General features: G+C 41.8%; 1 protein-coding gene across 2 annotated transcripts in view; it reads left to right on the plus strand.

Moving 5' to 3' along the window:
• rin2a (Ras and Rab interactor 2a) overlaps positions 1–11773 on the plus strand; it is a 38422-nt gene extending 26649 nt beyond the window's left edge. For both annotated transcript variants that reach the window (XM_037465786.2, XM_062566523.1), the window contains exons 9-12: positions 7670–7978; positions 8067–8198; positions 8295–8458; positions 8981–11773. In XM_037465786.2, coding sequence (XP_037321683.2) covers positions 7670–7978; positions 8067–8198; positions 8295–8458; positions 8981–9451 — 1076 coding nt within the window. In that variant the 3' untranslated portion in view covers positions 9452–11773. The remainder of the gene's footprint in view (positions 1–7669; positions 7979–8066; positions 8199–8294; positions 8459–8980) is intronic.
• Positions 11774–17568: the final 5795 nt, after the last annotated feature.

A 17568-nucleotide genomic window follows, 5' to 3' on the forward strand; every position in this document is an offset into this window, starting at 1 on the left:
GTGCAATATTTTAGTATTTTTTCAGGAAGTGCGAATGATATGTGTTTATGGCACAGAAGAGCGTGTTGCAGACAAATCAGTTTCATTTGAATTTCTTGGTGGTGACAACATGGTCATTTCGTGCGTGCATGCACATGTGGTTCTTCCTGGAGAGGTCATAGCCATCTGCCAAAGTTAATGTGTGTTGTACACGCTGGTGAGTCAGTATTCATTTGAAAAAGACAGTAGGGGCGTGTGAACATGGTGCATCTTACCTTTTTAAAACTAAGTGCACTGCTATTTCCCTTGATGATAATCATTCTTTATTGAATCTTACAAACGCAACAGACACATTATGCACACTCACACCTGCCGGAAGAACGGTCCGATTCATTTCGGCCAAGTGGCTGCACTAGACCTTGGACGGAGTAACATGTCAACAGAGGCCACAAAGAGGGTTTTATAAGCAGGAAAGGCTCTGTGGGACCGACCTGTTCCTACTAGCCCGCTCACATAGCCCACCACAGGGGGCCTAATTATGAGGTAGGCCGTCTTTCCTCGTGATTAAACTTATTTTACAAAATGTAAAATGTGTCATTGTGAGCATCTGATGTTTGCTCATTTTCAAAGCACAAACTTTTATTGAAGGAGAACTTCAACGATTTAACAGACACTCAGAGGCTCAGTGGTAGGACTGAGCCTCTGAGTGTAGATACTTATACTTAGCCCTACTACTGAGCCTGTGAAAGCATTCGTGAACGTCCACCGGGGCTCTGGAGCAGACATGGGTATTGTTCGGTCCTTGAGGACGTGCCACTCTTCTGACGACCACCTGTCATTTTTATAGTAATACTCATACTTTCAGCACATGTACTCTGTATAGTACGACTTCGATCACTAACACTTTGGTTACACTGTGAATTGTTCTGTAGGGGAGCTTTCAAACAAGGAAAAGAAGCTGAGAGCTTTTTACTTTGCTTTATCTGATCAGTTTGAGTAATAATAAATGATAATGTGCAAAGTAACTAGTAATTAAAGCCACCTAACAAACGTATTGGAGTAAAAAGTATGATACTTATATACAATATATGTACAAAACTTGAACTTAAATTCCATCACCGATCAGAAGATTTGCTCTTATGACTCAGTTTATCAAAATCATACAATGTTCTGCTTCTTATAAAGAGTCGGGATAATATAGTGCAGGATCGAGCTCAGTCTATTGGTCCGGCCCTTCACAACAGTCCCTGTTTTGTCATGTGGCCTGGAAAATAATTACCCGCCCATTATCTTTCCAAGGGATATATTCATCTCTGATAAACTTGGTTTCATGGTTATAAGATATTATCAAAATCTTTGGCAACTTTAGTGCCAGTTCTGAACCATCCGTGTATTTTTTTCCCTTGTTTGTTTCTTGTGCGTTTTTTCACTTCTTGTATTGGTTGTACGACATTTTTTTGCTGCAGCTTCAGACTGTTTTCTCTTCAACTCAAAGGCCGGCTGGCCGGCCCAGATGCGTTTAGTTGACAGTCAGCCAATTTGTAGAATCTCTGTCTTACTCCCACTCCCCTTCTTTTTCAACCAACTCTCCAATCACAGTGACAGGATTGTGGACGAGCCCCTCTGACACCATCTCTGTATTTTCTATTTTCCTTGCTTTAACATAGTGGTCCAGTTTTTGTTATGATAGTTCTTTCATCCAGTATTTCATGCGAATGAGTGCTTTGAACTTGATTCGGTTTTTTTTCCACAAAAAATGTTTGGTGACATGTTCTATTTCCTTAAATACCAAATTTAGCCAATTTGCAGGTGAATCGGCCACAATGACAACTAGTGTGCAGAAATGAAAGGGAGTATAAGCATCAAGTACTCAAATGGTCATACAAACTGTATTCCTCTCCTGCCTTATTTACAGGATCAGTTTAGCTGTTATACTTTTTTTATATGCATTTGAAGCACTGACCTCAGCCTGTGTGTATCGAGGATTGGCACAAAGCCTGATCTTAAGACAACGCCATCGGAGCAGGAAGTGGCCAATGCATGTGGTTCAGTGACCGTACATATTAGGGCTGCACGGTATGGCTAAAAATCTATATCACAGTAGATTCTGACTGTATGACTGTTTTGCAACAGACTAAATCATTTTTCTGATCTAACGTAACTTACGTCAGTTGTTATGGCGTAACACCAGCATGAACGGTACGTGAGAAATTCATACCGTAAGGATATTTTACACCGGTACTGTTCTTGTACTGGACCGGTATACAGTGCAGCCCTAGTACATATGGACACACCCCTCCTGTGGCTTAAACCAGGCTATTTTTATCACACAAATGTACACCATATTTCTGTTGTCATGTTAGTGCTAGTCTGTGTGTGTGTTCATGTGTGCATGTGGCTTGGATGGAATTTGACGGATTAAATACATCTGATGGGTGACAATCCCCAGGTACACAAGATTTAATAATTGGGAGAGTTAGCATCGAAGGTCAAAGAAACTACAACATTGTTGATTTCCTTCTTTAGATTTGAAGTTCCCCGGTATGGATGTGAAGGACAAGTTGTTTAGTTAAAGGCCGGAGAAGAACACAGGGTGTTTACATGGGGCAGGAAGAGCTCCTGTGCCCAATTCCCGGTTTTATTCCGGCTGACCTTTACCAATAACCCTAACCCTTAAGCTGTGAAACAACAAGAGGGATTTAGCTCTTTGGTCTGGTGAATTCAACTCTGAAGGCCGAGCTGGACGCAGAGGCAACAGCACTCACTTGTCTGGACATTTGGACATTTCTCCCACTTAGGGTGAGATGAAGACCCTTAGGACAATTTCCAGAGTGACGAACGTTGATGCTCCTTGGCTGATTTTGATCACTGTAACAGAGCTAGAGCCAGAGAAGTATTAGGGAATGAAGAAAATGCTGGAAATAAGAGGGCCCTTTTTAGCTATGCAGAGAAAGGTGCTTTTTTAAGGCATCGAAGATTTCACAATATGGTAAAATAATGTAAAACACTACCATCTAATTCAATGGTAGGGAAAACACTTTTTACGCTTTTGTCAAAAAAAAATTGATTGAAAACTGCTTCCTCCGTGCATAGTGGAGTTCCACCTTGATGGGCTCACACATGTTCATATTTTTAGTATTGATACTTCATTAGCGTGTATTCAGAGAGCACTCAACGTTCCGCTCCCTGTCATGCTACAAGCATGCATTTAATTCAATTCATGGGATTGGAGCAGCAGTTGACCGCAGGAGGCAGGAACAGGGTCCAGATAGAACCATTATCGATGGAAACCTTTCAGGTGAGAAAGCACAAATATTGGAAGACAACAAAGTTTGTGATGTGCATTCATGTTTACGGTAATGGCAAGAGCAATTCCATCCAGAGAAACTATATATATTCTATTATTTTTTTCCTGAGTTTAGCATCAGGAAGTCGCTCAAAGCAAACATATACAAGGTAAATAAAATCGGTCCAACCAAAGAACCTTGTGGTACTCCGTGACCAACATTGGTGGTCATTGAGGATTCACCATTTACACCACAAACTGGGATCGAGCCGATAAATACGACTTAAACCTGCTGAGTGTGTGGTTCCTTTTAATACACTGAGGTCCAGCAAGACAAGAAAATGAGTCCTTGGTCCAATGCAAGTAAATTTGAAATTTTTGTTATTTTTCTCTATTATTGATGATGAGTAAAAAACTCCTCTTGCATTACAGAGAGCCTTCTTATAAGGCTGTCTTGCCAAACTAGCCCAGGTCCTTCTGATTTGGTGGAACACCATATCCGTTCAAGCTTTTGCATTTAGGGTTTGAAGTTGCAGGTCAACCAATATGACCTGCAACTTGGTCATCAAATATTTGAAATGAGGGTTATACCAAGGAGCAAACTTCCTTCTTGTTGCCATTCTTTCCAATAGTATGGAGCGCTATTCTCAAAGAGCCTGTAGCCATATCGACAAGATGATCGATCTGCGACTGACTGAAGTTTTTACAGGACTCCTCTGATATCCTGAGACAAGACACTGAACTTATAGCTGAAGGAATTACTTCTTTAAATGAGGCTACTGCGGTATCCGATAAACATCGACTGTAGAAACCTTTGCCAAGAGGAGGAGATTCCGGTAGTAGAAATTCAAAGGTTATTAGACAATGGTCTGACGAGAGGGTTCTGTGTAAAAACTGTTAAGTGCAATAAGGACCTGGGGCCCTGTACGCTACTACGAAGAGAACCGGCAGTATCATTTTTCCAGTTGGTTGCGAAAGACTGACAACCAGGCTTTCATATGAGTTTTAATCCATCTTAGTTATCGGTTATCATGATATTGTGACAACTCTGAATGCAATCAGGCTATGTTTGAACTCAAGTCTTTGTCTGCAGATGTGCTCAGTAAAAGGAAAAAAAACTGCTGACTTGAGCACTTTCTGGAGGAAAGTCAGCAACAGGCTCTTATTTAGTACTGCTGTGGTCTGCATCCATCCTGTCTGTAGCATGATGTCATGGTGTAAGCTGGTTAAAGCTGATGTCGACACTGTCTGTCGAAGGACAGGGCTCGACAAACTTAGAAGTGTGTGACGGCACCTGGCTCTTGGTTGAGGAAACTCAAGATGTGGTCGCCATTTTCAATCACCTTGACTTTTAAATGAAATGTCAGCTCAATGATCTAAATTAGGGCTGTCAACACATGAGATTAATGTGGCCGACATTAATGCGAACAAATATATAATGTAGTTAAGGTAACTTTGTTTACTGCAGAAATGAAACGGCTGCAGTCAGTTACATCGAACAAAGCAAGCAAGGATGAATGTCTAACGGATCACTGAAGCAGCGCTATACTAAGCTCGCTGCTCGGCTACTTCCATCGTTATTCATTAATCACAATTGCCATTACTTAGTTCATTTTTTTGAAAAAAACCCTAATATAAATCTTCAATACTTGCCTGTCCTTCAGCTCCTTCGATGTGACAGCTCAAAGATGGCCGGGATACTTAGCCTCCCAAGATTTTTTTGTTCAGGTTCATCTAGTCCTATAAAGATATATCTACTGCTCAAAAAATAAAAGGAACACTTTGAAAACACATCAGATCTCAAAACAAAAACAAGTTTGTCCGTATCTGAACATAAATCAGTTTAATGCCTTGGGAATGATAGAATGCCACATCTTTTGATGGAAATAAGTTTCAGCCTACAAAGTTTGTAATTATATAAACAACTCCAAACATCAAAGTGAAAAATGCTAGTCCATTTTTCCTAAATTCAATTTTCTGCAAATCAAAATGCTCAATAGCTTGTGGGGCCCCCACATGCTTGTATGCGTACTTGACAATGTTGCAGCATGCTTCTATTGAGACCGGAACACAATCTCCCAGAGATGTTCTATCGGAGTTAGGTCAGGTGATCGCAAGGACCATTCAATTGTATCAATTCCTTAATCTTCCAGTTACTGCCTCTTAGGGCTGGGCGGTACGGTATACCGCTATAAGATTTCAGTGCTGAATGAATTCCTCACGTACCGTTCATAACGGTGTTGGGCCATGACAACTGTTGCTCATTGGGAGGCGGCAGAATGTTTTTTTTTGTTTACACCCCATTGTGAAGAGCGCAGCGGTCGGAGCTAGTTGTCTTATGTTGAGACAGTCATGGTTATAACTTTTTTTTAGGGCTGTCAAATGATTAAAAATTTTAATCAAATTAATCAGAATTTTCAGTGGATTAATATTGATTAATCACCTGAATCCTAACATTTTTTTCTTTCTGAAATGCATAATAAAGATAAATAACAGGACACAGATACATAATTATCATTATTATTATCATAATTATTATTTTTTACATAAATACATGTTATTGATATTTGATTTTTTAATTCATTCCAGAAAATAATCAAATCAATGTTATTTGATAAGTTACAGACTGATTTCCCTGCATGGCTCTAGAAGGGTCTCGAGCCTCTGCAGTTTATCCCACTCTGCTGTGAGTTTGTGCTCCTGCGATGACCAGACATGACCAGACATGTCAACCCTCCCGATGTTTCAAAGCCCCTCCCGAAAATCTCCCGGACCGACCTTTCTCCCGATTTCCACCCGAACAACAATATTGCTGCACCACCCGTCACTGGGCGCGCCGTTTCAGACCGAACAATAATAAAGGTTACACCTTGAAGTCAAGCGCGGCGATTAGAACGACTGGCGCTGCAAAGAAATCCGCTACCACCCCCATTTCAGTGTGAAATATCCCCATACCTGGGAGGAATTACATCGCATTGGCTTCTCTTCCTCCGCATGTTTCAGAACAGTATTACGGGTCTCTCCGATGGTCTTTCCTCTATCTCAGCGCTGCTCTTTATTTATTTTTCTTAGCAAAGCTCTGCTGGGCGGAGCTTTTCTTCTTCTCTGTTCCGCTGCGCGAGAACCGGGGGGGAGGGGGAGGGAGGGGGGGGGTGCGGGTCTCTTGCGCAAACGACTTGCTGAACCTGACGGCCTGACGTATGCAGGTGGCAGTAATGTGTTGTATAGGATGAAGTGCATTCCCTAGAAGAAGAGGTTCTTTCCGGACCTGAATAATTTGTCACACTGCGCATGCGTGAAATGCGTCAAAAAAATTGACGTAATTAACAACAAACAGCTAATTAACGCCGTTAACGCGCTATTTTTGACAGCCCTACTTTTTTTGTAACACTAATAATTGTACATTTGTAAAAAATTACCCTGCCGAACTGCATGCTGGGTACAGCTCACAACAAGAAGTAACTCTTGCTACAAGAAAACACGGAAAGGAGCGATACAGGAGGGACAACGAGAGCCCAGAGATGCACCAACGCAACTTGTGCCCAAGAGAGGAGTCTTGTCTGTTTGGAGTTTTTTTTTGTTGTCTGTCCTGCCGCTGGTGGCAACACTAGCAGCCACAACAAGCTAACAAGCTAACTTGCCGGCCAGTTGGCCAGTGAGAGGCAAACAGCTGATCGGGTAGCTGGCAGGCCTTTTCGAGGTCAATGGATGAATGTGTTTACTTGAAAAAAAAGGTCATATACTGGGATACTATCCGAATCTTTCTAAATACTGTGATATGGATTTTTGGCTATATCGCCTAGCCCTACTGCCTCCATAGTCTTCCCACATCAGGAGAACTTAAACAAAATAGTGACTATCCTGTCAAACCTTGGTGTATACACAAACAACAAGAACGCGCTCAACTGTCATTGACTTTGATCGATACAGATGGGGTAGAAGGATGGGAGCTTGTTTTCACACACCACAATGCGAGTGACGCAGACATAGTGATTAGGCCTTGAGACTCCAGGAAGCGTTTACGTCCCGAGACTGATAAGGGATGTGGTGTTAAGCTAAAAATAGACTGTAGACAGAGCGGCTCCGGCCCTGTCCTCAGAGGTGGGACACAAGTAGGTATGATCTATGGACTCCTCTACAAGGCTGTTATCTTGTCTAGTATGTTTGGATTTCAAACGCAGTAACAGAGGAAGACCAAACAGGAACACAACTTAGTGGAGCTACATTTGTCCTCTTTTATTAACATAACAATCATATGTTGGAATTGGATGTGTTGTGTCAATGAAATCCTAGCACTCTCCCTGTGAAGTTTCCCATTGAAGAAGAAAAGCGTGGACGGTCTCATCTAAATAATTGTCAGTAACTTCATGTGGGAAAGCTCAGGTTTTCCTTCCTCTCCCCCAGACGGCGTCCTGGAGAAGGCCATGCACAAGATCATCCTGAAGACTCTGAAGCCGGTGGTGAGCGCTGCCCTGCAAGAGTTCCAGGTGCGCAGCGGGGAGTGGCGGGAGCTGAAGGAGAACCTGTCTCTGGCCAAGGCCCGGCAGCCACAGGAGATGGGCGTGGCCGATGCGCTGCCCCCGGACCCTGCGGCCATAGAGAAGATCAAGCACAAGTTCCACACCATGAGTAAACTGTACTCGCCCGAGAAGAAGGTCACCATGCTGCTGAGGGTCTGCAAGCTCATCTACACCATCATGGAGGACAACTCAGGTAGTTATTGGATTAGCTCACCTATTTTCTGCAATATGATAACTCTGTTATACTCAAGGCAGTTAAAAATGATCCGTCTGCCCCTCAGGACGTCTGTACGGTGCGGATGACTTCCTACCAATGCTAACCTACGTGTTGGCCCAGTGCGACATGCCTCAGCTGGACAACGAGATTCTATACATGATGGAGCTGCTGGACCCCTCTATGCTCCATGGAGAAGGTCTGCTTATTCAACACAGGAGAACAATATTCACTCTCCTTTTTCTATGTCCACACCGTGTTAACCCACTGTGTGTGTGTGCATCCGTCCGTCCAGGTGGCTACTACCTGACCAGCGCTTATGGAGCCATGTCACTGATTCGAAACTTCCAGGAAGAGCAGGCGGCCAGAGTGCTGAGCTCGGAAACCAGGGACACGCTCCACCAGTGGCACCGCCGACGCACAACCCAGCGCTCTGCACCGTCCATCGACGACTTCCAGGTACGACTAGCTATTGGCTCTAGCGGGTGTGTGGGGGTGGGACTTTGAAACTGTTGTTGCAACTCCCATCACTACTGTGCAGGCTAGGACTGAAACCCAATGTTTGGGATACACTTGGCCAGTGGGAGGAGCTATTTGTATACAGACTGATAATGTTACATGATTGATGGGGGGGATATTCCAACATAACTCGTCATTGAAATATACGGTTTATGTGCACATTTAGATGAAATTACTTATAAAAATGTCCTTTTTCCTTGATTTGATGTAACCACCATCCCGTCCTTCTTCATATAGGGTCTAAAGTAGCTCTGATGCAGCGACCCAAAATAAAATTGTCTTTTAGTGACATGGGAGGCAGTGTAAAACTCCACAAACTGGATATATTACATTAGAAATCGTAATGGCCAGCAGTGCTGGGTGGATATTTTTTAACGCTGGAGTACAACCCATAAATTGTGTACGGTGCGTCACAGAGCTGGAATGTTGACCCCCCCCCCCCCCCCCCTCGGTCTCCCTCAGAACTACCTGCGGGTGGCACTGCAAGAGCTGGACACAGGCTGCACTGCCAAGACCCTGCAGGTCCGACCGTACGCCTCCGTGGAGGAGGTGTGTCGTCTGTGCGCCCAGAAGCTCAAGTTGCCCGACCCGGAGAACTATGGCCTGTTCCTGCTGATGGAGGGCAGCAGCCAGCAGCTGGCTGCTGACACCCACCCTCAGAAGATCAAGGCTGAGCTCCACAGTCGCTCGCAGTCGACCCCCTTCCACTTTGTCTTCCGCCGCGTCGCCCACAGCAACGCCTCGTTGTCAGCTCCGCCAGAGCTCATGGCCAACCTCAACGACCTCACTATGACCTCCAGTCCCCAGGCCAACCTGAATGACCTCGGGATGGACCTGCCGCCCCCCTCCACCCTGCTTAACTCGGGCCTCAGTCCCAGTCTGGGCCTTAGCCTGCCGCCCAGCCACCTCAATGAAAACTCCATATCTGTATGACTGTAGTCTGTCTCCTCAACAAACATGTTTCCACGGGAAGGAAAATGGCCAAACTTTGCATTGTACCAGTCTTTACAAAGCCGGACTTCTCCTTTTTGGAGGACAACATCCTCTCGCCGGAAAGTTCTGTCAGTCAGACACGGGTGAAAGAGGAAAATGAGAAAGGAGAGAAGGAAATGTGATAGACGCCTTTTTCTCTTTTACTCCCATGACTCTATTTCGTCAATGGAGTAACACTTTGCTGAGCACAGCTGTGAAGTGTGAACAGAGACGGAGTAGACATAAGGCTGATGCTTATAGTGCAGATTCAGGGTCAGCTGTGCTTGGGGTTACTTTAGGATACATGTGAGACTAATCACTGATCAATCATTTTTATCTAACAAATCATTTATTTAGGTTAAAGGTGGTATTATCATTTGCTTATAAAGTTGCTGGTCAACTATGTTATTGTGTCTTCATCCTTTGGATTGTTTATATGTTTTAAAGGGACTCTGGCAACACCCAGTGGTGACTGGTGCACATTGCAACTGGATGTTGGAATTAATTCATCCATAGAGCAAGACAACGACTTCAGCTCCACAGCTATATCTTAAAGAATATATAGACACTATGTGCTTTAGCAAGGATAAAACATTTTTAAATTTTAGATTTTTTAAATCAATGCCATGGCTACTGCATTGAGCTCACTGATGAATGTTAAAAAGGTGCAATGTGTACGACCAGGCCACATAAGGACATAGGAGACAGACAGCTCTTTAGCCCTAAATTGACTGTCATCAGTTATTAATAAACTACTTCTATTGTTGGAGTGCCAAATCTAACAATTGTTTTCATCCAAACAACTGCCAAGTGTTTTAACTTTTGAAAATGCATGCACAAACTATCAGAATCTACACAGAATGCATGTCTACCTGGATGAGCCTTTCACTCAGGTTCACAGGAGCGGATGGACTGGGCCGAACTGCTTAGAAAGTGTTTGTCCAAGTGTTCGTTACCTTTAAACGTTTCAAACTAAAATTGTGGCCATTTCCTATAGACCTTGTACCTTTTTTAAAGTATGAACAATTGTTTACTTATAAGTAGCTGGTTGTTGGAAGCAGACCAGAGGCGGTGTACCTCGGGGAAACTAGCCCCCTTCTACTCCTCAAAGAAAAACAACTGCACAAATACTTCCACAACAAACCATTAGGCATTAAAAGAGAACCGATTCAGCATTGCACTACTATAGCGTTGTTCCACTCAAAAACAAGGATAAAAAAAGGATCAACATGGATTCAGAAGAACCAGAGATAGTGTATTTTTAATTGCACACATCTTTATGGAAATGCCTAAATCACATACAATGCAAACGCTCCATAATATCAAAGACCTTGGGTGCCAGGGTAAAAACACAAAACGGTTTGCATTATTTCTTTTTAAATGTATATACATTGTATACTTCTGGGAATATCAGAGCCAAATGGGGCCTGCTTTCCTGTTGACTTGACTTTGGATATTCCCGGTGGCTTCTCCACTCTGCTTTGGATCTGCAGCATTTTCTAGGCATGAAGTTGCATATCTGCGGCTCAATCCCAACGGTATGAGAAAAAAAAAGTAATAATATATAACATGGCATTTTTCTATGATAAGAATTAACTTTTTAAGTTGTGTGCTGGCGTTTTATGCATCTAATGATTATCCTGGTGATATCAAAGATACTGTTATCAAACCTGATGCATCTTTTCTATTCAGATTGACGACATGTGACTGCTGCGTACTACACTGTACTACTGACAATTGTTATGGTTTGTATCTTGGTAAGGAAAAAAAAATGTAGTCAGTTACTAAATCGATGTGTGGACTTTAAAGCTGGTCTTGTCGCACACAACAGCGCTGTGTGGTACTTGTAGATATTTGGAAAGACAAAGGTGTGGGGGATAGAGGGTGCAGGAAGAGAAAGGTTACTACATCAGTATTCAGTTTGGTACTGTCAGTCAAATTTAAAACAAACAAAATTGAAATTCTTTTTAATTTAAAGCTTCCAGTATTTGATAAATCAAATTCATATGCTGTTTCTTTCGTGTTTGTTTAGAGCTGTCATAGTAGCATTAGCATTGTGTATCGAAGCTCCCACGTATGGCCATGTTGTCCAGGATCTAACTGGATTCATATTTAAGTCTCTGAGGGGATTTTTCACAGATGGCTTTTATGTTTATTCTGTAACATGTTTTATGATGTCCTAATGTCTTCTGCATCCAGGGACATATTCCTGTTTACCATTTGACCTTGAGAGATCTCAAACATACTTTGCACTTAATAAATGGAACTAGATAAATGGAACTGCATGCCTGACATTGTTTGTGTTTGATTGAAGCTTTTACACTACTTCACCTCTAGATGGTGATCACACTCCAGAATGGGTACAACTTTCATGAAAGTAGATTCAATACATATACTACTTTTGTGCCTTTACAGTGGAAGGTATTCAGGAACGTATGCATAGTGCAGATCAGCATGTCAGTTACAATTCTAAATACATCGGGAGTATCTACATTATACAAAAAATCCAGGACTTTAAAGCGGGCCAGAAAGATTGTAGCCGACCCCTCCCACCCCGGACATGAACTGTTTGTGCCCCTTCCATCCGGCAGGAGGCTAAGGTCCATCAGGACTAAGACCTCCCGCCACACCAACAGTTTCTTCCCTTCGGCAGTCGGGCTCATCAACAGAGCCCGGGCCCCCCCCCTGACTGACTCTTCACACTCCACATGTACATACAATTTGTCACTTTCACTCGTCACTTTCTGTTAGCTGGTGCACTTTATCTTTTGGATTTTGTTAAGCAGCCTTCCCTTGACATTTTTCATAAATGCTGATGATCCTGTTGATCCTGATCCTTCACCAGTAAAACCAGCTGATCCTGATCCAAGCATAAGGAAGTTGGAATTGGAGATAGAAATGCTCCGTCTAGAACTGCTGTTTAAGTTTGGCTGCACTCTCCTGCTCCTTAAAGAGCAGTAGCTCCGCCTTAATGTTAAAATAAAGCAGATGAAGTTAGAAGAGCGGACTAAACGAGAGATACGCTTAAAGGAATTGGAGCTTAACCAGGCTTCTCATGTCAGTAGTGCGCAATCTGATTTTTATATTAACAAATGCATCCGTATGATTCCTCCCTTCAATGTTCACGATGTGGACAAATACTTCACTGTTTTCGAGCGTACCGCCAACGCTTTGAAATGGCCTAGGAAGGTTTGGCCATTATTTTTACAGTGCGTGCTGACTGGGAAAGCCCAGGAGGCATATGCCTCATTAACCCCAGCTGACTCTCTTGATTATGATAAAGTTAAAGCTGCAGTACTGCGGAATTTGGACGAGAGAAAGAAGCCCTATTGGACCGCTGGTGTCAATCATCAAAGGTTACAACGTTTGATCAGTTGCGTGAGCCCATTTTATTGGAGTTTAAGAACTGCCTGATAGGATTGCATCCTATGTTAACGACCAAAAGGCTACTACTCTTTCAGCCGCAACTGTCCTCGCAGACGAGTATGCACTCATCCACAAGGGCAGTCTGGACAAGACTCATTTTCTCTCAGAGCATAGTTGTAATCTATGGCGTAAACCCAACTTTTCCCACTCAGACAAATCTAACCCTCCTCAAGTAGCCTCAACAGCATTCTTTGCTAAATGGGAAGGTGAGAAGCCAGTTGTGTCAGAGGGTGAGAAGGGGGTTAAGGGAAGGCCTACTTGCAACTATTGCAAAAGGTCAGGCCACACTAAATAGATGCTACGCTCTCAAAAACAAGTCTCCTCATTTCCTTCTGTTGCTGTCGAGCCAGAGTGCGTTCTGGACCCTGAATTTCAGCCATTTCTAATGAAAGGTTTGGTCTCTGGTGGAGGGAGACCAAAAGACAGGGCTATTCAATTACAAATTCAGTTGGGCCAGATTTTCAAATCGAGAAAGGTTAGTTGGGTCAGTCATTTCAACGGCAAAGCAGCTCGTAATGACACATTTTAAAACCAACACAAACAAATTTATTGAAAAACATTTATTCATTGTTTCTCTTTTGACTTTGGTCAGTTTGCACAGCAAAAGGTGCATAGAAAACAAAAGTAACTAGTAAGCTAACTGAACAGAATCTGAGGTAGCTCCTGCTTTTTCCACTTACAAAAGAAAAGAAACTGACCTAGGCACCTCTTGCCTAGGCCTACCTAGGCTACATATCTGATGACAAAGTGCATAAAACAAAAAAGTGCACAGTAAGCAATTCACAATAATATTAAGTTTCCTTTTGAAATGAAATAAACATCTTGCTCATATTTGACCCATGCGGGAAAATCTCAAAGTGCATAAAAATAAAAAGTGCACAGTATTCTAACATATACAACTATAACTAACTACATAAGTTGTACAACTGCACAATTCATTTTTATTTTTTATTTTGTATAGCCCAAAATCGCAAATTTTACAAATATGCCTCAGAGGGCTTTACAGTCTGTACACATGTAACATCCTCTTGTCACGGTTTGGGTCCTCTTCCTGTCTTATTTTGTAGTTTTCTTGTCTCTCGTGTCTCTGGGTGAACTTCACTTCCTGCCTTGTCTTGTGATTGCCTGATTGTTTCCACCTGTGTCCAATCACCTGCACCTCCCTTGTGTATTTAAGCCCCGTGTGCCTCGTCGCGTCATTGTCTTAGTCAGTCATCGTTGGTGCACGTCCTTTGGCTTCTGTTTGATTCTTTTGTGGTGAATAAATAGCACCTTCTGGAAAACTTGAATCCTGCGTTTGAGTCCTGCCTGCCTGCCTTCCGCCTGCACCAGCACCCATTGTGACACCTCTGTCCCGAAAACCCTCACATCGGCACAGGAAAAACTCCCCAAAATATGAAAAAACCCTTCAATGGGGAAAAAAGGGAAGAAACCTTAGGGAGAACGTCAGAGGAGGGATCCCTCTCCCGGGATGGACAGACTGCAATGGATGTCATGTGTACAGAATCAACAATGTAAAATATGTATCCTTTCTGGAATTGAATGTATTGTACAAGTAACTGCAAGTAGCAGAACAAGTGTACGGCAGGACCACTGCAGGGACAACCTCCATCAGATAGAACCACCATCCACAGAGGCTTCTGTGGGGAGGGAGAGCAGAAATATGTTGGTTTATGATGACAGTAATATGAATCATATTTAAAGTAATGGTGATGCCAGCAGCAGGTGTCAGCAGAGCCATGTCATGAGTCAGAACCGGGGTCCGCACGAAACTATGGTCCACGGAGACCTGCTAGGCAAGAAAGCACAAAGAACTCCCGGAAAGAAGCTTAATTAGTGATGTACATTAATAAAACATGGATGATTGTGGAAGGAGAGTTAGAGTGAGAGAGGGGCTCGTGTGTCCTAACAAGTCCCCCGGCAGTCTAAGCCTAGAGCAGCTTAACTAAGGGCTGGTCCAGGCTAACATGAGCCTGCCCTAACTCTAAGCAATATAAGCTTTATCTTAAATGAACTGACCTGCACATTGAGGGAACATATTTTAAATCACCACCATGTGTGATTATGCATGCCTTTGTTACACATACCACATTATATTGATGTAGGTCGGCTACATTTACCCTGCTGACTTAGTGGGAGTAGTGACTTTTTTTGTTTCGAACGAGAGCAGTGACTTTAGGCTCGTAAGTTGTCAATGCAATCCGGAGGCATTGATGGAGAGTAAGGTTGGTCAGGGAGCAACAAGAGTTGACTCACATAGGTACGTTGATCCCTATTTTCCCTTTTATACGGTCTATTGCGGAACTTTCCAAGTGATCCAGGATCCGGCACAAATAAAAGGTATTGGATGAATGCCCTTATCCAAGTCTTAGGTGTGGCAACCCCCTCTGGCGAATTGCTCAATGTATGTTTTTCTTTTCTAAATAAATGTTAACTTGGCTCCGCCCACTCGGCGTGCCGATGTGATGCTCGCGCCGGACTTGCCACTGTTGCCACTCACTTGCCTTTGCTTGCCAGTGCCACAAGGAAGATCTGCGGATTTGCGAGTTTGACATATGGGAATTAAGCACTCGCTTAGGCCTTGAGTTTGACACATGTGACGTAAAAGATGAATGATAAGTTAAATTCCTACTACAGAAATAATTCAATTATATAAAACATCACACATGCAATAAATTGTACCACTCTTTTTGGCATACACTATGCTCTTTTCGAATGGCATATACAAAAGTGATTATTTTTGTGGTAGACTAAAAGCCATAATGATCCAATATTATGACATACATAACCATTAAACTAACGGAAATAGGCAATTCACTACAATTCATACTTTGAACATATATTGCTATCCATGCTTCCTTCATTTTACTTTAGAATGCGTAATTATTACAAATGCAGGACATGTTATTGTGCCCACTTGTATTACTGCCTTTGCTAAAGAAAATTATAATTATTACCCTCCCTTAAAAGTACACGAGACATCTAGCTAGTTCGATTTTATTGTCAAATAATTTCAGCTCATGATTTCTGTATGAAAATGTGAGTTAGTAGCTCCAAACAAAAACTTACTACATGACAGGGCTTGTGTTACCTTAAGCAAATACTTTATTAATACTCAGGTAGCAAAATGATCTCTAAAATTACATCGAAACACAAAGTAAACCATTCTGTTGAAAAGTTTCTTGTGTATGAAGAGGTAAAGGTTCGATACGTAAAGAAACGTATTGTTTGCAAATACGTTTTACTCTCCATCTTTGTATCAGCAGCAGCATGCAGTCATCTAGGATATCCAGTTCAAACTAAATCCAGTGCCGTCTAAAACTCATTGGACTATCATCCCGAAGTACATAAAGATTTACCATAAATAATTCATTATATTGAAATATCTCCATGCAAGTAAACAAAAGACAATAGCTTTAGAGGTCTAAAACACATCAAAGGGGTGTACAAGGGAGACCTAGGATCTATGAAAATATATTCAACAGATATACAGATTGAGACAAAAAATATATAAATACATTTACATTTACACCTATCTATTTACATATATACATAAGCAATATCACCCATGTGAATATCACAAATTATTTAGAAATCTCCTCTACAAGACGCCTCTTTTCAAAATGTGAGTGCCTTTCTGGTAGTTTGGTTATTTTCAAAGACATGGTACCCTTTGTTTTTGGTGTTTGGTACATGCAGTGTATAGCAACACAGAATGTAGTCAATGAAATAATCTGTAGCATACATTGTTAGATGGAAAGTGCATGATACAGATATTTTCTGATATTTATGACAAACTGAAAAAGGCCTTGGTTATAAATGGTAACTGATATTAACATTATAGGATGATTGATGCCTTCTAACCGGTGTTTTTTTTCTTCACCAGCCTGCATGTGTATGATATAAAGTAAACATCTGTATCTTACCAAACTGAAAATGAACAGCAGCGAGGTTGTAGGTAATGATAGATTACCTAAAATCAGATCATTTGGGTATTCAAAATAAATTAAACATATGGTTCCACAAATTCCGTCAGTTTACAATATATATGAAGGAATATTTACTTGGGTTTAATGCATCGGCTTTGCTGTTTTATTTTATTTTATGAACCGGATTATTTGCCAATAAAAGAAAGAAGTATTAGAAAGCATATGGAAGAAATACTACATTGAACCTTTTTTAAAATTGTATTTAATAGTTAGATTTTAATTAGGATAGATCAAAAGATGAGGAAAATTTCCTTTTAGTTGTGACACTGGTAACATTTAGTGTATTTTTGGACTGGTGCTAATGGGCTTCCATAATATCCTTTTGAGATGAGCAGTATATAACTAGCACCATGCTACATAGTCCTATTTAGGAAAAATTTCAAATAAATCAATTGGGAAATGTGTGACGTATATAAAAGGTTTAACACTTTTGTTTTTATGATAGAGAATGATAACCTCCGATTGTAAACATCAATGCTTCCTTTCATGATATAACCGCATTAATCTATTATGCTACGTAGCAGCGATTAGGACTCTGTATGATAATAACAGTCCTGTTTTGATTGTTTGTGTTCTCATTGACCATCATATCATTTCACGACGAATGCTGCTACAGCGTGATATATTGACAAGTGGAGTATGTTAAACTATGTTAAATTCTGC

Source organism: Pungitius pungitius, chromosome 13 (genome assembly GCF_949316345.1).
Source record: "Pungitius pungitius chromosome 13, fPunPun2.1, whole genome shotgun sequence".
Lineage (NCBI taxonomy): Eukaryota > Metazoa > Chordata > Actinopteri > Perciformes > Gasterosteidae > Pungitius > Pungitius pungitius.